This window comes from Aegilops tauschii, chromosome 7 (assembly GCF_002575655.3).
Source record: "Aegilops tauschii subsp. strangulata cultivar AL8/78 chromosome 7, Aet v6.0, whole genome shotgun sequence".
NCBI lineage: Eukaryota > Viridiplantae > Streptophyta > Magnoliopsida > Poales > Poaceae > Aegilops > Aegilops tauschii.
The window spans coordinates 33,880,019-33,903,106 of NC_053041.3; the positions used below are offsets into that span (position 1 = coordinate 33,880,019).

The 23,088-nt window shown below is 45.8% G+C and overlaps 1 protein-coding gene and 2 pseudogenes across 1 annotated transcript; all 3 read right to left on the minus strand.

Moving 5' to 3' along the window:
- Window positions 1-9,436: 9,436 nt before the first annotated feature.
- LOC109737265 (citrate-binding protein-like) lies at window positions 9,437-10,152 on the minus strand (annotated as a pseudogene).
- Window positions 10,153-12,434: 2,282 nt separating this feature from the next.
- On the minus strand, window positions 12,435-13,157 carry LOC109737266 (citrate-binding protein-like). Its single transcript, XM_020296440.1, has 2 exons — window positions 12,927-13,157; window positions 12,435-12,827 (listed from the first exon to the last, which is right to left on the minus strand). The coding sequence occupies exons 1-2, from the start codon at window positions 13,155-13,157 to the stop codon at window positions 12,435-12,437; spliced, it is 624 nt and encodes a 207-aa protein (XP_020152029.1).
- Window positions 13,158-14,327: 1,170 nt separating this feature from the next.
- LOC109737274 (xyloglucan endotransglycosylase/hydrolase protein 8-like) lies at window positions 14,328-18,666 on the minus strand (annotated as a pseudogene).
- Between the last annotated feature and the right edge of the window lie 4,422 nt (window positions 18,667-23,088).

The window sequence follows — 23,088 nt, forward strand, 5'->3', positions numbered from 1 at the left end:
TGCAAAGATACACACGGAACTGAAGTCGTTAGATCCGTTGGACATCAGGCTATACCACAAGCGAAGCATATTTACACCGGTGTGCCACAGGTGTAAAGTGCATTAGCATTAACTAGATTATTGATTCTAGTGCAAGTGGGAGTCTGTAGGAGATATGCCCTAGAGGCAATAATAAATGATATTGTTTATCTCCGAGTTCATAATTATGTTTATGTTCCATGCTATAACTGCTATGGTTCTCGAGTCTGCAATAACCACGAGGCTCGGAGGAAGACTCATATGCACGTGTGGAATAATAAACGGTAAAATGTATTCCTAGTCTGGCCTCTAAGACTAGCTCAAGTGTTGCATGATGGTTATGTTTTCCTGATCATGGGCATGTCTATGTCAGCAACCTTGAGGGCATAATGTTAAGAGAACATTTGTGTTGAATCGACCCGGCATGATGTTATGCTATGAGATTCATTCGTCACAAGTTTATTGGTACATAACACAGAGATGGTTAACGTTTGCATGATTCCTTAGACCATGAGAGTATCGAGTTTCTTCATGCTTGCTTCATGAACTTTGGGGTTTGTTAAACGTCATCCGTAAATGGGTGGCTATTACGGCGGCTTACGGGTTCATGGAAAAGTGTGTCAAGTAACTTGATAGCTCAAGATTGGGATTTGCTCCTCCGACGATGGAGAGATATCTCTGGGCCCTCTCGGTGTTACGGTATCCATCATCGTCTGGCCAGACACTTTGTGATTTGATCACGGGGATGCCGGAACACGATAACGAGAAAAGAGAACAATACCGGTAACGAGGTAACTAGCATAGTGGACAAGTTGTTGATCCACGGGAATGCCAACATGTCTCACCTCGGGTATTTGTAACATATCGCGAAGCAACAGGAATAGCACACGGCAACTGGAGGTTCACTCGAATATTTATTCGTGTGGGTATAGGGGTCAATATGGGTGTCCACGGCTCCGATGTTGATCATTGATCGGAAGGGGTTCCGGGTCATGTCTATACTTCACCGAACCTATAGGGTCACACGCTTAAGGGTCATCTATCTGCTGAATACTAGACAGGGAGTCTGAGAGAAAATCACCGAAAAAGTTTCGGACACCGAAAAGTTTCGGACAGCGGAATCGTACCGCAGAGAGAGGTCATCGGATAAGTTTCGATGATACCGAAAAGTTGTTTCGGGATACACCATTAAGTAAAATTGGTTTGGGCACATGCCTGATAATTCTTGGAGGATGCCAGAATCATTCTGGAAGCTTTTTGGAATTTTCTGAGATAAAAACCGGAAATGTTCCGGAGCTGCCGGAGCCACTTCAGATGCGTTTCGCAGATGAAAATCACTAAAACCGGAATTGTTTCGGAACGCGTTGAAAATCATTTTAGTGGGTACTGGAAATGTTCTTAGCCCACATAAATATTTTCAGTTCGATCAGACGCTGAAAAATGTCGTCGTGAATAGTGAAAATCAGCTTTATGGTTACTTTATGGAAAGCCACCTTTTGGGGCTTTGCTCCAAAAGATCTTGGGGATGACATGGATGGATAGGAGCCATTTTTTGGGCCCCTCATGGGGGTGTGGCCGGCCACATGGGGTATCCCCCCTTGGGGACCCTCTTGTTCCTTGGTTTCACTCCTAGGTCCTTGTGGAAGGACTTCATTCATGTGCATTTTGGGTTTTTTGTGAAACTACCCTACCCCCTTGGGATTTCCTATAAATAGAGGTGGAGGGGCAGCCCTCCACACTCATCCCTTGCTCTCATACACATGCCATGCATTATCTGGCTTCTTCTCTCCCTCCCACGAAAAGAGTTTCGTAGAGCCGTAAGGCTGTCTGGGTTCCGGCAGGAACTAGTTCTTGACGGCGAAGCCCTGCCGGATAGATGACACCGTATGTGTGCAACTCTGTAGAGAGATCGTAGTTTCGGTCTTAGTTCGTGAGTGCCTCCTGAAGGGCTGTCCGTGTGACCGTCCGAGTTTCGAAGGTCCTCCCGAAGGGCTGTCCGAGTGACCGTTCAAGTTTCGAAGGTCCTCCCGAAGGGCTGTCCGCGACACCGTCCGGGGGGCTGTTCGACCGCCTCCCGGAGGGCTGTCTGAGGAGCAGATGAGGGTATACATCCTCGCGGTTGGGAGGTTGTAAATCCTAGCTGCGGGGATCTGCACCGCCGATCGTCATCGACTCTACTTCCCGCTGCGCTACGAGTCGGTAACGAAAAAGATCAAACCATGTATGCAGTCTCCATAGTGGTCCTGGGCTGGTGCGTAGGTCAGAAATTTTTTGTTTTCTGCTGCGTTCCCCTACATACAGAGCATTCTTTAGAGGAAGACACCTATGTAAGCCCAACTGTTGGTCACAATCTATGAGATTGGGTAATCTCTAGTAACCTCATGAGAAGGTATGGAGTATGACTAATAAGCTCCACCTGTGGGGTTTAGCCTTCGGCAGCCACGTATCAGCTGACAATAGGCGAAACTTCTGCACGCCAAACTGACAATTCAAGGCATAGTCCATTGTTCAGTTGTGAAGAAGTCTAATCCTGTTGCTCTAGGTGGAAGTTCAACTTAACAGTCTTCACTGAAATTTCTTATATATCAAACATTGTTTGGAATAGTTGACAAACTTATGTGCCTCGAGATCTGGTGGGGGATTGTTGGATTATGGATGGGCTTAGGCCCATATAAGACACCAATCCCTGGTTAATCTTGAGGCCCATGTATGAGATGACAGGTGGTGGGAAGTTTAGTCCCACCTTGCTAGTTGAGGAGAGTTGAGACCCCTTTATAAGGGCTGCTCTACCACTTGCCATTGGGAGCTTGAGAAGAGGAGTGGTACATGCGCGCTCCTCCTCCTCCGCTGCCCGCCTCGCCACGCCTCGCCTCGCCTCGCGCGCGCCGCGGGTTGCGGGAATGAGCCGAGTCGAAGCTTATTTTCGTGGGCCTCTGCCCAGGCCCACGACTTTCTACCCGACGGACTATATAAGAAGGCTTTGGCCAGTGGAGTGACCTAGTTCGGTTCACTCACTCCCTCTCGCGTAACCTAGCCATCATCTACTGTTCCTCACTCTGTGCTGTCTCCGGCGACCCCATCCCGACGATCGCGTGCACGGCTGGTTGGGAGAGCAGGTGCTCCGGAACCCTGTCGTTCGAGATCCTGCCCGGGAGAACGGCAATAAGGTTTTTTGGGAGCGTCTCGATGCGACTGCTCCCGATCCGTCCCCAACTCCGTTGCCGCCGCCGCATTGGCCTGACCAACCAGAGGGTATGATCTGTTCATCCCTCGTTTACTTGTATTTGTGCTGCTCATAGATGGTTCGCTTCTATATTTTGTACGTGCTAGTATGCTTAGGTATAGCTATGAGATGCATACCTTTTATGCCATGCTTACTGTTTACTCATGGATTAATCTAATCGAAAAAGTGCTAATATTTCCAACACACGGTTTATTATATACGTTTCATGCACTTGCGTACGTAGTAGGCAAGCCCAGGTGTGCGATTAGTGCAGCCCTTTTCTCTTTTGATATTCATCAGAGAACACAAGTGTGGGAAGGGGGAACCACCCTTGGAACGTCAGGAAGAGGGTTTATGCGGACAGGGATAGTAAGTTAGCGACAGCGTCGGTACGTCAGTGCACACCGTACTTGCTGGAACATTGTTAGCCAATATATTGTGACTCCATGGTAGTCTGCTTAACTCTAATTGTTTAATACGATGACTAATTCTCGCCTCCACAATAGATCTCAAGTTTCTATACTAAAATAAACGATACGGACAGTTTGTGGTAGCCATTTTGTGGGATTAGATAACTATGCAGCCATTTTCTGTTTGGACTTGTGGTTTTCATATCATATTTTAAAAACACGAGTGTGGAAAGGGGCAACCGCCAGCGTCAGGAACAGGGTTCATACAGACAACGATAGTCGGCGAGAGCCTCGGTACGTCAGTGCATACCGTGCTAGAGCATTGTTGGACCAGTAGATTGTGCCTCCGTCATAGTCTGCCTCTCATTTTGGCAATTAAGGTTTTTCTTTTTTTCTTTTTGCAGAAGATGTAGCTATTTCACGGTGCAGGACACATGTATGCATTAAAAGGTATGATTCATCCTGGTAAGGAATTAGTTGGATCCAAATGAAACAATACTCCACAACTGAAGTGCAGATTAGTGGTTCTAGGGTACGGTTAGAATCACGTTAGCTAAAAACAATAATTATACGAGCTAAAATTACATCGATGTACCCATTTTTTGTCGCATAATATAAATTAAAAGTCTATAACTCATATCACGTGGATGAATAATAAGGTATATACATATTTCAAATATAAAAAATCAAAATAACATAATGAAAATTGATATTTTTGTTTTCATACGAACAACATATGCAAAATAGCCAAGCGTCCGAAGATTGCATATGATGGTGATATTGCTGACATTAATAAGTAATTAAGTTAATAGTTGTTTCTAAATTTTATATCCTGTGACCATGATTATACAAACCATATGTGCATCACCACTGTCTCGCCGTTCGTGATGGAAATCTACAGTGTGGCTCTTAATAAAGTTACCAATATAAATTATGTTTTTCATAAAAGGACAGGGGCATTTGCTACAATATTTTGGCAAAATTTATAACAGAAAGAACATAACACTTTAGACGTACATCCAGGCTATATGAATTTGTACCGATAAGCGTGCGAGGACAATGTAACAAAAATGACTCATTGTGGGCAAACACAATGCATATTGTCACGTACTAAGGTCCTTATAAGCAATCGAACAAATTTAATAGATAGATTTTCACCAATGTCCAATTAAAAATATTTAATATGTGACTCTTTTGCTGATGAGTAGCAAAATGTTTCAATCACATTAATAAATGGGCTGATGGGGGCAAATAATTGGTTGACAAATAATCTGGAGTAAATTCATGCATATATTATTTCTCTTGGGATATTTATATTGTAAGTGTGTGCCATATACCCAAGAAACTTTTCATGGCAAATATAGTTAATAAAGGGAAACAAAAACATAGCAATTCATAAATCTAGCCGCGCATTTGCGCGGGTTGCACTACTTGTTTATAATATTCCAAAATCATTATATGGTTAGAAAGCTCATTTTATGAAGAATGTAAAATTATTTTTTTGAAAGATAATAGATGTTCGTATAATGGTGGCGTAAGCATGCATTTTAGGTCAATGGTGTTGCATGCACGATGTTCGTGCTTTCTCATGTCATATGTGCATGTTGTCCACCTCCTCGGATGTGCGGAGCCTGCATTCCAATAAGAAATGGTGTCCAAATCTTTCACCGCCTTGGTCGGAGGTTGTCCATGATGAGGCGATGCACATGCCCCGGTTTTGATGCAGATGGCCCCACCATCCAAAGCTGTGATGTCATGGTTGATACTCTTTGCGAACTTGTAATACAAGTATGTGGATTTGGGATTTGATTAACCCTCATGGTACTTCCATTAGGTTGAATTCTAATAGATATGTATCACTTGCAAGGCTGACGCTTCTATCAAAACCTGTGCACCTTGCATAAAATTTCTTTTTATCAGTCCACATAGTCTTGGCATCAAACTCATGTTTGACTGCATAAGTCTTGAAACACATCCTGAACTCCTTCATGCTTGGGAACAACTTGCTTACTTCAATAACATGATTTTCTTTGTCATACACACTACAAGCTCATCATCATGTGCGTCATCTACATCATCTGCATCATCTTTCATCAGCTGTCCGTACACATCTTCAGAAGCATCTATGTTAGCATCATTAGGCAAGCTCAATTCACCCCTCTCTTCCTTATCTTGATCATCTACTGGATCTACTGGAATGCCAAAAAAATTGGCCATCTCAGTGTCAGCCATTGGTGCAATGACCAAATCAGTAGTGTCTTCTAATTGTACTAAATTCCAATCAACACAAACAACCCTTGCAGCACCATCACAGTCCTCTTCTGCATCTTGATCAGGCCCCTCTATTACTGTCACTTCACGCGTACACATGGGTGTTATCTGTCTTTGTGAAGCCCAATGATCATCTACCATCTACTAAGCCAATTCTCACATACTCACCCTTCCAATTATCAAACCGCAACAGTGCTACCTCTTACTCTGGACCCAAAAAATGCTTTCCCAATTTTCTCCACAACATTCCTCACGGCCCTCTCTTCCATGCTCTGTATTTCCTGTGAATCAATCTCTTCAAATTCAACCTCCCATTTCATAATTGTATCTCTCTCTCTCTCTATGTCTCGCACGCTACCATCAACTAGCTTTGCTTTAGATGGTAAGAATTCAACACTGAATTTGAAGGTCCGAGCAACATTGCCCATGTTTATCAATGGCGGGCACTGTGAGGCAGCGATAGCAGACAAGGCACACATCGCAGGGTTGAAGAGGTTGGACAAGGTGATTACCTTGTCGACGTTGTCTCTCGTGGCTCCATCTCGTTCAGCCCAACGCCGCCCTGCTGCCGCTCCCCAGTCCCACCCACCTCCGTAATCTGGATCCCGTGGAAAACAGGGGCAAACAGAGGCTCACTTGGTCACATCTAACTCAAGACGGGGGGAATTGTGCCGAATACACTCACCACATGCGCAGCCGCGGTCGTGGACAAAAGCTCCGCCGCCGCCGCTGACAAGAACGAAGAAGAGAGCATCAACCAGAAGCAGGGGAGAAGCACGTGTTTAGTCAGGCGGGGAATCGATGCACTGCCAAGTGGGACCCACCACCTGACGCACTGATTAGTTCGACCCCCTGTTTTTACCTTAACCGCAGTCTCGTTGACAACCGGACCCGTGTTTTAACCACCTGATTGTATTGGGGCTATTATTGCCATGTAAGACGGTGCACAGGAGCTATTTCTGCAACTACATCGCACTCCTTCCAATTCACATGAAATGTGTCGCACATGAGCTATTGACCAAATATACATAGGGCCCGTACGTGGCGTAAATATACATCTTATATCTTATATCTTATATTTACTAATTGGAGGCACCTTTCATGACGTCTCATTGATCCACATCATCAAAATTAATTTAACCGTTAGATTATAAAATTTACTATCAGGATAAAAGAAAAACTACCGTAACGCAAATGACGTCGTTCTATAGAAAAATGCCTCTGGCACGTCCAAGTCCAACGTTAGTTAAAAACAGCCTTATCTACAAAATGTAAGGAAAGCCTCACGTGATCCTTAAAAAAAAAGAGGCAAGCCTCACGTAAAAAAAAGAAGTCCTACGGGAAGACGCATGTAACAGACTAACACGTCCACATCCAACGTTAGTGAAAAAAAAAAACAAGCCTCACGTACAAGATAATGGAAAGCCTCACGTAAAATACAAGGAAAGTGTCCACCAGTTCCCACAAATTAAGAACGAATCTTGCTTTAAAAACTACATGGCCTCCCATTAATCCACAGCATCAAAATTAACTGATATGCGTAGAAAAAATCAAAAATAGTTAATCCCTTAAATTCTAAAATTTACGATCAGTACAGAAGGAAAAACCGCGTTGCGCGGATTATCACGCCCGGTAGAAAAATACATCTGACACGTCCATTGCAACGTTACTCAAAAAAAAGTATCACGCAAAAACAAAAAGAAAAGGAAATCCCAACGATTAAAAAACAGTAAGCCTTTACCCGTTCCCACAAACTTAGGAGGAAAGCCCCCGTTAAAAACTCCAACGATAAAAGGTCAAAAGAAAATCCACAATCTGGCTGATTGCCTGGAAAACAAAAGTAAGCCCCATCAATCAAATATTCTTCTGTAGACTCCCCTATATGGTCGCTGCCGCCTTCTCTGCTTCGGATCTGCTCTCCTACCAATGGCCGGTGTTGCGTGGAGGCAGTCGAGATTGGCGTCTAGATGACACCGGCTGCGCGAGGTAAGGAAATACTTGCATCGGGTCAAAATTCACGACTAATTGATATACGGAAAAACTAACGTCCACACGCCTCCATCACCACGTATGAACAGATAACATCAACAACAAAAAAATTGGTTTTCAGCTTGAAAATGTTTTATTTCCTAATTAAAAAAGCAAATTAAAAATCCGTTTTCACCATTAAATCCGTCTCGACGAGATCTTCAAAATTAGACCCCATGTTGATATGTTTCGACGAATTTTTTTTTTGCCCAAAAGTTGACATGATGTCTACACTGTAGTTGCCATAGTGCTTAAACTAAATTTGCCATGTGGCAATTTTTGTTTGTAGATCATGGCAATTTTAGTTTTTCGATGATGGCAATTCCAGTACTTTGACCATGAAAATATTTTTTTGTATGAACCATGACAATTTTAAGTGCATGTATCATGGCAATTTTAATTTATGATGCATGGCAAGTCTAGTTTCTTAATTCCCCGTTTTATAATACGTCAAATTACTTTTAAATGTAGAAGAAAATAGCTGAAACATATCATGGCATCTTCAGTGTAAACATCATGGCAATTCATGTGCAATAGACACGGCAACTTTTAACCAAAAAAAAAATTTGTCCAAATATATTGATATGAGATCTAGTTTCAAAGATCTCGTCGCGATGGATTTAATGGTGAAAACAGATCTTCAATCCGATTTTTCATTTAAGAGATAAAATATTTTAAAAACAGAAAATCCAAAAAGATTTCCACATGCATGCATGCGGTGACATGGCGTATTCTGTGTGCTATAGGGTGTGTGGGCGGGTTTGGCTCCCACCACACGTATGGGTGTTAGCGTTGTCCTTAATATAATACACGAGATGAAGAGCCAGGAAGTCAGATTAGAAGTAAGTTAGATTTTTCTCATTATTTTATTTTAAGGAATAAAATTATTTTTGAGGAATAAGAAAATCAGACTATAGTTTAGATTTCTTGGATTGGACATGTTAGCCCACTTAATTTATGGATTACTTTTCATTGGTGGAATTTTGTTTGTACAGATAAAGCACATGGGGCCGCCGATCAGTGTCCACAGTAATGAGCAGTACATCACATCATTCTTTCGATATATACTCTGTAGTAGTACTATTTTATGGGTTTACTACATAATAGCAAATGTAAGAGACAACATTCTAAATATTAAAATTTTCCATTATATTGGAAAACAAAAGATATCCCTGTGGTCGAACAAAATTCAGAATGATCTTCCATCTCCATAAGTCTTTTTCAAATTTAAATCCAGTTAGATTTTGTACTACATCTTACTGTTCCTAATAAACGATCTGAACAAGGGAGGGCATAGCCATATTTGCATATTCCAAGACAACGAGCTTTATATAGGAAATTCTTTAATCTTTCAGATATGCCCTCTAAACAGACAGGGAAAGAGTATCAATATTAAAAGTGCTAGCCTGTGCAGATGCACGGGTTCATGACTAGTGCATGCTAACCTAGACCGCAATACCAATACGCATGCTACCCATGCATCTACTCAGTGCTTAGTGTAGAGCGTGACGTTGGTCCACCACGACTCCATGCAGCTGGACTGGTCGTGGTGCTGCATGTAAACTCGGAACTTGAAGTAGTAGGAATCGCTGGGGGTCACGTTTGTGCCGAACTTGTGCTGGCCATCTATGTAAACGGCCACCGTGGACTCCCGGACGTCGTGTACCACGTTGAGGCGGAACCACCTGTTGTAGATGTCGGGCTCGACCTCCGTCCTGCTGTAGAAGCGCAGGACACCGTCGTAGACGTGCAACTTCAGTACCGTCGAGTGGGCGGCACCCTCATGGTTGTGGATCTGCATCACCGACGCACCGGAGGTCCCCGACGGCACGTAGCCGTAGCCCTCAAACTGCCACACCCCCGACGAGTAGTCGTGGCCCTGAAAGATCGAGAACAATTCATTTATATCTATGTGTGTGAGGCCATGCACGTCTGATTTGGATGGAGCGCAGGTACATATGGTAACGGATGACTTCGGAGCGGGGGTTGGTGTGGGTGGCGGTGTTGAAGGGCTTGTCGTTTCGGTGCACTCAGAACGTCCGCACGCCGTTGCGGTACTGGAACCGCCGGCTCTCTGACGCGTTGAACGGGCTCTGCACCTGGAAGTCACCATTGGCAAGCTCCACCTTCTCGAACCCAGCGGTGGGGTTTCCGCTACCGTCGCGGGCTGCCGCGAGGAAGGTGCAGCCCATGGCCACGAGAAGCACTAGCCATGGACTTGTGAGAGAAGCCATTGTTGCCGTATGTGAGGAGGATGTGTGTAGCGGGAGTATGTAGCAAGCTAGCTGACTAGCTTGGTTCAGATGGATGTGAGAGAAGACGGATCGAGTCGAGAGGTTAAATAGGTAGCACTTGGCCAGTTTAGCGATCGACGTTCAGTTGTTTGACGTGCTTTGGGGTGCACGTGTATATGTATATTATATAGTACGTTTCATGCACTTCCGTACGTATACTTAGTAGGCTAAAATAATGCAGCCTTTTCTCTTTTGGATTTGTGATTTGATATTCATCAGAGAACACAAGTGTGGAAAGGGAGCAACCACCCTCGGAACGTCAGGAACAGGGCTCATGCGGACAGCGATAGTTACTTGGCGACAGCGTCGTTACGTCAGTGCACAACGTACGTGCTTGCTGGAACATTGTTGGGCCAATATATTGTTGTTTTCTTCTTTGATGAAAGATCCAGCATGCTAAGCTGGTATATTTTCTGTGCCTGTTTTTACTGTCACTGTAAATCATGGACGGGTTAGTGAATGGAATATAAATAGAAAAAAAATTGAGTCTGCGGGATTTGAACCGACTACCTCGCTCTTATGTAGGAGTTAGATTAAGATGACTTCAAACCAGAAAATGGTTAACAAGAAAGTTGTTCGTATTATAGAAATTAACAACTTTGCCATTCTGATCATTGCCCATGTCATGCGAATGCCGTACATTTGCATCTCTACTTGTACAGTACTCCACATATATATAAATTGTCGCATGACATTTCAAAGAAAAACATAATGCCATTTCAATGATTGTATCACAAATGCCAGAAACATTGCAAGGTTCAAATTCTAGTATTACAAGGCTCAAATTTATAGATTACTGGATTCAAACTTATATTAAAAATGAAATTCAGCTTTTGCAGAATTTTTGTTATCACCTGTAGATGCCCGCGCGCGCTGATCAGCTGAACATGGACATATAAATGGTTCAAATTGCTATTACAAATAGTTTCTAAATTGCACTATTTCTCCAAAGGGGCCAGGCACTGACAAGTCATATATGGGCTTGAGTGAAAGCGACATAATTGTATTGTTTATATAGCAATTTGCATCTAGCTAACGACATCGCTAAGATAGAGAGCTAGAAGTATCGACAAGATAGACGACCAGGAAACAATATAAGGATATGGCTCTCATATTTACATGACGACAAGAAAATATATCAATGATCAGTAACTACATCTTCATGCTAATTCTTGCATGCGATAAGCAAAAATATCTTTGCATGCTGCAAGCAAATATATCCATACTGGCACCTATTAAATTTGACCGTATAATTCACCTCTATGTTGCCAGTGTGGCATAGGAACAGACATATCATGGCCCACGGTAGAGAATTAACAAATAAAAAAGGATAGATATGGATGTCATGTCTTCAACACGGCACACAAATATATCCGCGACCGGTAGTGAGATCTTGCTGTCATAGATCGAATATATCTTCCATATTTTCACCTATCAAGAATGACCCTTAAATTCCTCTCTCTATGGGCTAGGCAGCATATGAACTCCCAATTTTCAGCCCATGCTATGGACAAAGCCCACGACTGACTCAGACCAAAGTAGAGATGTTTCTTTTGATGGGTACCAAAGTAGAGATGTTTGCATACTATACTACTCCCTCTGTTCCTGAATATAAGACCTTTTAGAGATTCTAATACCGACCACATATGAGGCAAAATTAGTGAATCTAAACTATAAAATACGTCTATATACATCCATGTGTAGTCCACATTGAAATACCTAAAAGGGCTAATATTTATAAACGGAGCCCCTCCGTTCCTAAATATAAGTCTTTTTAGAGGTTTCAATATGAACTACACATGAACGTATATATGCGTAGTTTAGAGTGTAGATTCACTCATTTTGCTCCGTACATAGTACATATTAATATCTCTAGAAAGACTTATATTTAGGAACGGAGGAAGTATATAGTAGCTTGTGGTTGCCTAATGGTTTCCTTAAGACTGGGAACCATTTAACACTAGCCAAATATGACCGTAATATCTCAACATCACAAGAAGTGTTCATACCTTAATAAGGGCATGTCACAGATAGACCTTCAAGTATGACTCACATTACGGACACTCAAATCAACAAATTTTATTCAACTCGTGGAAACTAATAATATACATAGGGCCCGTACATGGTGTAAACATACATGCATGCTACCCTAGACCACAATACCAATACGCATGCTACCCATGCATCTACTCAGTGCTTAGTGTAGAGCGTGACGTTGGTCCACCGCGACTCCATGCAGCTGGACTGGTCGTGGTGCTGCATGTAAACCCCAAACTTGACGTAGTAGGAATCGCTCGGGGTAACGCTGGTGCCGAACTTGTGCTTGCCGTCGACGTACACGGTCACCGTTGACGCCCGGACATCATGTACCACGTTGAGGCGGAACCAACGGTTGTAGATGTCGGGCTCGACCTCCGTCCCGCTGTAGAAGCGCAGGACACCGTCGTAGACGTGCAACATCAGCACCGTCGAGTGCGCGGCTCCCTCCTGATTGTGGATCTGCATCACCGACGCGCCGGACGTCCCCTCCGGCACATAGCCGTAGCCCTCAAACTGCCACACCCCGGACGAGTAGTCGTGGCCCTGAAAGATCAGAACGATCCATTCATATATGTGTGCGACGCCATGCATGGCTGATTTGAAGGGAGCACAGATATATATGGTGACGGGCAATGTATTTACCCGGAGCTTGACTTCAGAGCGGGGGTTGGTGTGGGTGGCGGTGTTGAAGGGCTTGTCGTTTCGGTGCACCCAGAACGTCCGCACGCCGTTGCGGTACTGGAACCGCTGGCTCTCCGGCACGTTGAACGGGCTCTGCACCTGGAAGTCGCCGTCGGCGAGCACCACTTTCTCGAACCCGGCGGTGGGGTTCCCGCTGTTGCTGCGGGCTGCCGCGAGGAGCGTGCAGCCCATGGCCACGAGAAAAACTAGCCACGGACTTGTGAGAGAAGCCATTACTGCAGTATGTGAGGAGGATCGATGTGTGTAGCTAGCTAGCAGGTATATGTCCACAATCAGTTTGTGATTGATGTGTAGCAAGCAAGCTGCCTAGCTTAGTTGAGATGGATGTGGGAGAAGATCGAGAGGTTAAATAGCACTTGCACGGTTTGACGATCGACGTTCACTTGTTTGACGTGCATTGGGGTGCACGGTATATTATAGTATATAAGTTTCATGCACTTGCGTACGTAGTAGCCCAGCCCAGGTGTGCGACGAATGCATCCGTTTCTCTCTCTTGGATTTATGGTTTCATATTCATCAGAGAACACAAGTGTGGAAAGGGGGCAACCACCCTTGGAACGTCAGGAAGCGGGTTCATGCGGACAGGGGTAGTCAGTTGGCGACATCGTCGGTACGTCAGTGCATACCATGCTAGAGCACTGTTGGACCAATATATTGTGCCACCGTGATAGTCTGCCTCTCATTTTGAATACGACGGTTACCTTTCGGTACGTTAACTTTGCTCCCGTACACAGCCGATAGCTCGCACTCGATAGCTCCACAAAGGATCTCACGTTCGTATACAATAAAATAAAATGGTGGAAACATACAATTTTCAAGAGTGAATTGCAGAAAACATCGACATTGAAGGCTGGGGTTGCAGAAATCACGGTTCTACAGTTTTGTGCCAAAAATCACTAATTTTAAGCCTAATTTTTTGCAAAAAACACTGGTCGCCGGCTTAGGACGTTTTGAGCACGATTATGACAGGTGGGTCCCGCTGGATAGAGTGACATGGCATAGGAAAAGGCCAATTACACCCTGATACATTTATGATTTGCAAAAAGACCCTTGGAAAGAAAGCAATCAGGTCCTCCGTGACATTCATCTCGCACCGGTCCGGTGGTGGACGCCGGCGGCCACTCCCTCTCCAGGCAGCTACCGTTGAGAGCCGGGGGGAAGGTGGCGTGAGGCCGCCCCGGTCGGAAGAGCAAGAAGGGACATTGTTAATCTTAATCCCTCTGTAAGAATAAGTAACGAAATCAAGAACACTAGAGCTGACCCAAGACCAAGAAACAAAAAGGAATGAATGGACAACAGATAATTTGTGCGGAACGGAGGCGTGAACTCAATGAGTTGAGTTCAGCCGCGTGCGCACTCGGCGGGGAAGCCCTGCGGGAACCGCCAGCCGTCGTCGCAGTAGTTGTAGTGCATGTAGTCGCGCCTGGCCCATGCGACGGTGCCGCGCCCGGCGTCGTCGAGCTGCCGGTTCATCCAGCGGTCGGTGCCGGCGGGGCAGGAGAGCGGGCCGCCCTCCCCGCCGTTTGGGGCGGGCACGCAGGCGTCGGCGGAGTAGGCGTGGTAGGAGACGACGAAGGGCGCGCCGGACCAGTCGACGGGGACCTTGCCCTTCTGCGTGGCCCAGAAGCTGCCGTCCCAGAGCGTGGCGTGCACGGACATGGGCTTGGCGCCCTTCCGTGAAGGGCGGGTCAGCGTAGCGCTTGAAGGAAGCTGCGGATGAAGAGGTCGTCCACCTTGAAGAGGACGTTCTTGTGGTTCCAGATGATGGTGTAGGTGTGGAAGTCGGCGGTCGGGAACTGGTGCTCCTTCTTGCCGTCGCCGTTGGCCCACACGTTGGTGTTGAGCACCACCGGCTGCCCCGTGGCGTTGCCCGTGAACTCCATGTCGATCTCTGCTTCTTGGAACGGAGGAGACGAGGAGGCGAGCTGGCCAGTGGAAAGTGGAAGTGGAACCAGTATAACTCCAGTGCCGTTTCTCGGACTGTACGTACGGAGGAGAGACGTGACGGCCGCGGAGGTTGGCGACGTGCGCGTATGAATCAATCGATGAAGGAACCAAGAGGAGAAACAAACAAACAAACAAACAAATCGCTGGCTGAAACAAGATATCCTCTCTTCCTTGCGCGCTCGCCGCCTCTCCGGCCGCTCCATTTCTCAGCCCAAGAACCAACGCCGCCATCCATCCAAGCCTCTCCCTCCATTCATAAAAAAAGATATAACGATAAAGATAAACAAAAGAAGATCAACCGCAAATAGGGAGTCTTTCTATCTTCCACTTTTTCCATTCATTCATCTATTTATATATAAAAAGTGCTTGACGGGTTAATCAGAAAAAAGATAAATAAGCTAGAAATTACCATAATAATTAAAAACATCTGTTCGTTGATTTGGTGGACCCAGAACTTAAAAGACTGAATTAATGGATTAGATCTAAGGGCGCTCCATCTCAAAAATAAATAAATAAATTGCAGCTTTCCATAGCCTGTGCATGCGGCGGCTCAATCCTAAAATAATAGATTATGTGTACCCTTCAGAAAAGAACGTACACACCTTATATCTACCTACATGTCCCTTTTAATTTAAATAAATACTAGAAGATCTCACGTAACTAGAAGATCTCACGTAACTAGAAGATCTCATGCAAAACTGGTGGATTCGATTTATCCTATGTACACATCTTATCTCTATCTACAAGTCCTTTTAAAAAATATTTAAGAAAAAACTATTAGATCTCACGTCCTCCAAAAGAAAAAGAGAACTACCGCATCTCATATTCTAGATCTCACGTCCGTCAAAACAAAAAACAAAAAAAAATACTACATCTCACGTACAAAAAAGCTACTACTATATTTTTTCCCTAAAAAAACTACTACATCTCATGTATATTTTTTTAGTTGCATTTCATCTACAGAAAAAAAAACTACTAACAGATCTCACCTTTCCTTTAAGGAAAAAAACCTGCAGCCATTCTAAACTATACGTACGTGTGGCTGAATCCCAAAATGAAGATCGCAGCTGCCGTCCCTCAGAAAACAAAAACACATGCGCTAGGAAAAAAAAACTCAAACCCAGAATGAAGATCGCAGCCGCAGTCCCCGTTTTCATCGACCTCATGTAGCAGCCACCGCAATGAGTCTCTGCACCAGTGCTGCCAGTCTTACTTCAGGATCCGAGGTTACTTCTTCGCCGCCTAGCTACAAAGAAAAACTATCAACTCAAGATCTATTTTTGTAGAAAGAAAATCCTATGTTCAAGGCATCAATTCAAGATCTCATTCTCTAGGGTAAAAAAAAACTCTTCTCACGGCTACTATTCTCACTACATGTCCAATCCTGGCTGCCAGGTTGTTGCCTTTGATCCACCAACTTCCTCGATCCTAGCTGCGACAGTAGATGTATATGGACGGCAAAAAATAAAGGGACGTGAGACCTGCAGATCAAGAAATTAGACCTATCTCTGCTTGAACATGTGTTTGCCCATGGAGGACTATACGTAGCATTCTCAAGAGTCGCAATAAAGGGATGGACCAAGGGCAATATTATATAAATAAATAATCCTAAGGCATTATGAAAACACTTTTAGTATAATAATTCTTCAACAAGATGTTGGTACTGACCTTTTATTAGACGAGATAAGTACATGAAAATTTGTATACTACAAACCATCTTCAAAATAATAACTAACATATCAATTCTAACATGATATGGCAGGATGTATATGGTCTACTGATATGCATACGTAATGGAAACATGAATCATCATTTGATGGAAACAGGTCATTCATACCCAGCATCGGCGCTCAATATTATCTGATATGGGTATGGGTGCAACTGCCAATGTCGATCCCAAGCATGAATAAAGTGGATAGGCATAAACATATTAATATTTCCACTACATTAATTACATCGGTTCAATAGTACAAACACGGGAAAATGATAAGAAGAAGGGGGAAATATGACATCAACAAGAAAGGGGAAAACGTTGGACCTGCAGGCGGAAGACGACATCCCCTATAGAGGACGAAGACGACGTGTCAGCTGGCCTTAATTTTCACCAATATGGATGTGTCTTCTGGAGGATGAACTCAGTCCCGATCCAGGCTAGCTACGGGAGATGAGATCCATGCCCACAACAAATCAGCAACAGGACCGACGTTGCTCTTTGCGTAGCTAGACATAAGCCAGCGGCATGAATCAGGGAGTCAGCGGGGAAAAGGAGGGTGTCTTTGTTATATGAGTAGCTAGACATGAGACAGCGGCAGCAACCCAGCAGCCAATGCAGAAAGTAAGGAAAGAAGAAATGGAATAAAGGGAATCATGCAAGACCCGCCTCTGTGTGAATATGTGGACCATGGAGTTTGAGAGATGCCTGAACGCTATGTGCATCTAGCATGAGCCTGTCATTCAAGCACAAAAAAGTTATTTCTTTTATAATTAATGTACATCATCTATGGAAAATGTATATTGAATATACATAATTTTAGCGTAAATTATATAATTTTCGGTGATGCAAACTTTTTGAAAAATAAATCCATGCTAGCATATATTCTTGGGAATATGAAAAAAAATATGATTGTTAAAAAATCACCCATATTGACTCAATTTGATGCATGTGATACTTCTCTAAAAAACGTTATATACTAAAAATAAGAAACTCTAATACGCCTCAACGAGAATGTCAAGCCAGCGACACACCATGTACACATCACTGCAATCGCATTAAGCATACGTTGATTGGAGCATATAGCAATAAAACAACAGTTTAGCAACATAATAGCCTCCAGATATTTCCCTGAAATATCAAAGGGGTAACTCTTATATTCCTAAAGTCACCACTTCACGACCGGCCCAAAGAACTGGTAAATATGAACTTATTTCAAGCAAACTATATAAAATACTAGCCCGCGCGAAGAGCGGGCCACTTTGCTAGTTCATACAAAAAGGCTAATCCGTCTCAACCGGCCGGGCCATAATAGAATTTGCATCGCTAACACAAGTCTGTCCAACTAGGGAAGAGGGGAACCTACCTACCAAGACGCATGCCACCTGCAAGCAACATCCTAGTCGTCGCCAAAGCTGGTCTGCTGCTCCCTCCTTCCCGGCGCCCAAATCCCAAGTCGTAAGTCACACGCGCACCCCCGCACGCGGATGGATGCCTATCTCTTGTATATATAGAGAGAGATGGTGGCATGGTGAAGAGGACAAGGAGGGAGTGGGGTGGTCCATGGCCAGAGGGAAGGCGGATTGATGAGGTGGCGTAATCCTAGCCCTCCCTTAGGGTGGCCGGCTAATGGTTCAATGCGGTTGCATGCAGAAGACCAAGGATCAGGGGTAGTCTGCTAATGCAGTAGTCCCTGAATCTGCTTAACTATGAACTGAATAGAGTCGAGTAGTATATATATGTATGTAGAATGAGGTGACGGTGCCGGCGGAGTTGCCGGGGACGAGCTTCATCCGGATGCTGAACTCGCCGTAGAGGTACTTTTGCCCGGAGCCGAAGGCACCGCCGCCGGACTGCTGGGTGAGGATGAGCGACGCCACCTGCTGCCCCCTGCGCGTTGTAGTCCGCGCGCACGTTGCCGTCCGTGGTGAACTCCTCGTACAGCCACGAGTCCACCGCCGCCAGGAGCGCTAGGAGCACGGCGACCGACAAGGACACGGCCGGCGGCCGCGGCATAGCCATGATACTGTGCTCCGCTCTGCTTCTTGGAATGGAGGAGGTGAGGAGAAGGCTAGCTGGATAAGTGGCAATTGGAGTGGAACGAGTATAACTCCAGCGCGGTAGGTTAGGTGGCTCGTGTTTATATATGCTGCGCAGCTAAGCGCCTGTCACGGGCGGGCGGAGGCGGTGGTGATCACGCGTCATCGCTGTCTTTTTCCCGGGCCGTAGTCTCCGGGTTTCCGCGGCGGCCGCACATGGACACGGCAGGAGTCTCCGCTGGCCGCTGCGTTTGTTTTGGTGCGGCGGCCAAGGCACAGACAGGAGGTGTCGGCAGGGTGGACGTTTTTAGGCCGCAAAATTTCATGTTTTGACCCTTTTCTAAAAGGGCAGTGATCTGCGCCGGCGCACCGGCCCAACAGTTGGGCCGGTCTAGCCCCAGCCGTCAGCGTCAGATCTGGTCCCCTGCACCGTCAGATCCGTTCCTCCTCTCATCTCCTTCTTCAACCTCCCTTACGGGGAAAAGGACGGGTCCCCTCGTGCGCGTCGACGCCTCAACACGCGCCGACCGCCTCGCCTCGCCTCCTCACCGCCGGTCGCCCTCGCCGTCGGTCGCCTACAGTCGCCGCCCTCGCCGCTGGTCGTCCGCCCTCACCTATGTCGTCTTTGTTTGTTTCTGAAACCTCCATGGATGCAGCAGCGTGCGGCCATGGTTACGGCCGGTCGAGGTTGCAGCCCGCCGCGAGCCCGTAGCAGCTCGCCGGCGACCGGTTGCAGCATCCGCCCCTGCCCCCCGTGCTGGATCTCGCCACCGGAACAGAAATCCGTGCTGGGTCGCAGCTCGGCCGTGATGGATGTAGCAAAACATTATGCCGGTTGTAGCAAAAAACGATGCTAGTTGTAGCAAAACCGCGACGCCGGCTGTGTGTTGTAGCAAAACGTGACGCTAGTTGTAGCAAAATGCTATGCCAGTTGTAGCAAAAATCTATGCCGGTTGAAGCATGTAGCAAAACTGCAGCTTCAAACTTCTTATCTCAGCTGCGATCCCGCGATGACGATGATGCCGTTTTGCTGCAACCGTAGTAGATTTTTGCTACCACCGGCGATTGAATTTGCTACAACCGGTTCCAGCAAAAATTCGCCGTGGGGTGTAGTCTGCCATAGCTTACCGCTGCAGCCCGCCGTCGTCGTTGTAGCAAAAAAATGTTAACCGTATGTAGCTTCTGTGGTTGCCGATTGCAGCAAAAAAATGACATGGGTGTAGCAAACACAAAAAAAAAGTTTCCATCGTTTTCAGAAAAGCTTCGACTGTAGGTTGAAGCATTTCACACATACGATTGAAGCTTTCTCTACAACGGATGCAACTTTTCTGGCTATGCAGTGTATGGTTGTAGCTTTCTTTTTCAATGGTTGTAGCTTTTTTCATCTATGGTCGAAGCTTTTCTATCAACGGTTGCAGCTTTTTTCTTTGTAGCAGCCTTGGTTAATGCTTTCTCCATCGTTTCGGGTTGAAACTTTTTCATCAAGGGTTGTAGCATTTTATGTCGACGGTTGTAGCACTCCGCCATGCCAATGACTGCTTGCAGCTTTTGATGTATCTGGTTGAAGCTTTTTTCCATCTTGGTTTGAAGCATTTTGGTTAACGGTTGTAGCATGAGGGCGTGCGGCAGGTTCTGCAATGCCTCCGCCATGTCTGCAGCGCGAGCGCCGCCGTCCTCGCAGCTCGCCGTCACCATGCTCGCCATCCATGATGGTAGCTCTCCTGGGCACCGGTTGCAGCAGGCCACGACGCGGTCCCAGCTTCCGCCGGGGCCGGCGAGCGAGGACGGCGAACGGCGACGGGGACGGCCGGCGCGGGTGACCACCGGCGATGAGGACGGCCGGCGGGGGCGGCGAACGGCGACGAGGACGGCCAACTGAGGTAGGGACCGGCGAGATGAGAGAGAGAGGAAGCAGCGCAGCCCACCCATGGGTCGCGTGATGAGATCCGCGAGATCCGCAGCGCCACGTGGTTGCTCGCGAGTGGGTCGCGGTGTACGCGCGTGGACTGGACCGGCCAAAGCTTCGGCCGGTGCCCCGGCCCCAAACGTTTCCCTTTCTAAAACCTATTCGACATCTGACCCTAGTTTGAAATTTTTTCGAGATCTGACCCTTTTGCTACCGCCAAGGTCCATGGCAGTAGTAAACATCCCTAACGCCAAACGAACTGGCGGTAGCCTGTATAACCCTACCGCCAAGGTGCTTGGCGGGAGGCATGAGCACGCACTGCGTTCAACACTTGGCGGTAAGGCATGCAACCCTACCGCCAGGGACCTTGGCGGTAGGCTGTTAGACCCTACGGCCATGGACCTTGGCAGTAGCAAAAAGGGTCAGATCTCGAAATTTTATCAGACTAGGGTCAGATCTCAAAAAGATATCAGAAAAGGATCAAAACACGAAATTTAGCCTTTTTACGCGGGGTCGGTGACCGGCCGCTGCCAAGCTTCCGATGGTGATAAGAGCATCTAAAACCGGGGTCTCAGACGTCCCGGCCGATGGTCTGATCACTGACCAGTTAATCAATCTCGTCCCAACAGGCGTCTCAAACGGGCCTCAAATGCCCGGGCAGATTGGTGCCCCTCATATCCAGCTTAAATATGGAGCAGATATGAGGAGGCCTTGGGGCATCCTTCATGTCGGACTTTCGGCCGGGTCACACACGGAATCGCCCAGAACACCAACAGTCCGGTGGGCGTCTCCTCCGGAGGGGGTGTGGACGTCGCGTGACGCCCCTCCGACTTGCTGCCCGAGTCCAAAGTCCAGCTATTTAAGTCAGCCGGTGTCCCCAGCCCTAGCCGCAACCTCTTCCTCCCACTCAGTGTCGCCAGCCCGAGCATATTTCTCTCCATCTCCACCTCCCTCTTCCCTCGCCGTCCGACATGGCCCGATAGAAGAAGACCACCTATGCTATGCTAACGACGGAGCGCCGCTTCCAGATCGAGTAGGAGATCCGGGTGAGATGCGTCGCCCAGATCGCAGCAGACCTGCATTCGGACCCGCCAGAGACGAAGGAGGAGGAGGAAGGGGGAGCAACAACCTAAGCATATGGAGGACGGATCCAGAGGAGGAGCTGGCATCGGTAACAGGCTTCACCAGGAGGAGGCCTTGGCCCGTCTCCCAACCGGTGGAGATGGTGCAGCAGACAATCATTCTGAAGTCCATCCAAGATGAGGCGTACGTGGAGTCCAACCAGCGCTTCCTCCGGCAAGAACAAGTGGAGACCTACATGCTCTTCGACGAGGTGGTACCGGAGATGGAGGTGGAGGTGGAGGAGGAGCCGGAGGAGTCGGAGTTGTGTCTGCCCCCTATGTACCAGGAGCCTAGGTGGTCGAGGATTAGTTGATCTACATACTATGTGGATGTTTTCTTTGCATGATTTTTATGATTTTAAAATTTCATATGAGGTGTTCGGAGGCAGAGAAAGTTATTTGAGGAGTGTCTAGTTACTGCCCGCGGACGCACTCGAAATAAGTTACATCCAATGGAATAAGTTTTATTTTTCATCGATCATATGTTAATTTCATATAAATAATCACCAATAAGGTAAAAAGGTTAATTTGAACTTTTCCTAGCAAATGTTTGTTTTTTTTATATATTCGCTCAATGGAAAATAAATATGTATTTGTCTTACTATCCGAGGTGAGTTGGGGTTTGTACGTTTGTACGTCCAACTCTCCCTCCCCACATCCTGCATTAACGCATTCAAATCAAATATTATCCAGACCTAACTAACCCAAAAAAAATTGCCTTCTTCCACCCATACCCCAATCAAATTAAATCTTACCAAAACCTCAATTAAATTAAAACTTTCCTTGTGTTTCCCTACCCATACTCAAATAAATCAAATCAAATCTTACCAAAATCTAGAATATGCTTGGTGTAATATTTATGTGGGACACAATTGATTTTGAACCACTAAAATATGTGTGCCTCCATTGCAACACACAGACAATTAGCTCGTAGTGCATACTAGAGTAATATCAAGATATACTTTAAATTTCAAGTTCAAAGGATGCTCCAGTTAGAAAACAATGTATAGTCCAACTTTTGTGAAACTGTTTAAAATTTTAAACGCAAAGGCTTGAGGCCGTATCATGGCATCATGCCAAATTTATATTTTCAGACATTGTTTACCTTTTCCTGATTGTATAAATAAATGCAAGTGAGGGTCTTAATTTTCGAGAACAACTATTTGATATTTTTTTCATGCATTTCATGAATAACATCAACCAAGTCACTTGAGAACTCACAATTGACCATGCAACAATGGAAAACAGTTGTCTGTTATTATTTAGGGAACGTGTACTACCTTCATTCTAGTGAATAAGGCATGCCTGTATTCTGAAATTTAGTTTTTTATAGACTAACTAGTTAATAGCCAGTGCGATATCACGAGAAAGAATACGT

Bases quoted from the DNA above. Each gene is read 5' to 3' on its own strand.
- LOC109737266 (XM_020296440.1), bottom strand. From the start codon at position 13,157: ATGGGCTGCACGCTCCTCGCGGCAGCCCGCAGCAACAGCGGGAACCCC. The intron at 12,828-12,926 runs GTAAATACATTG...CTGATCTTTCAG, and splicing joins GCTCTGAAGTCAAGCTCCGG to GGCCACGACTACTCGTCCGG.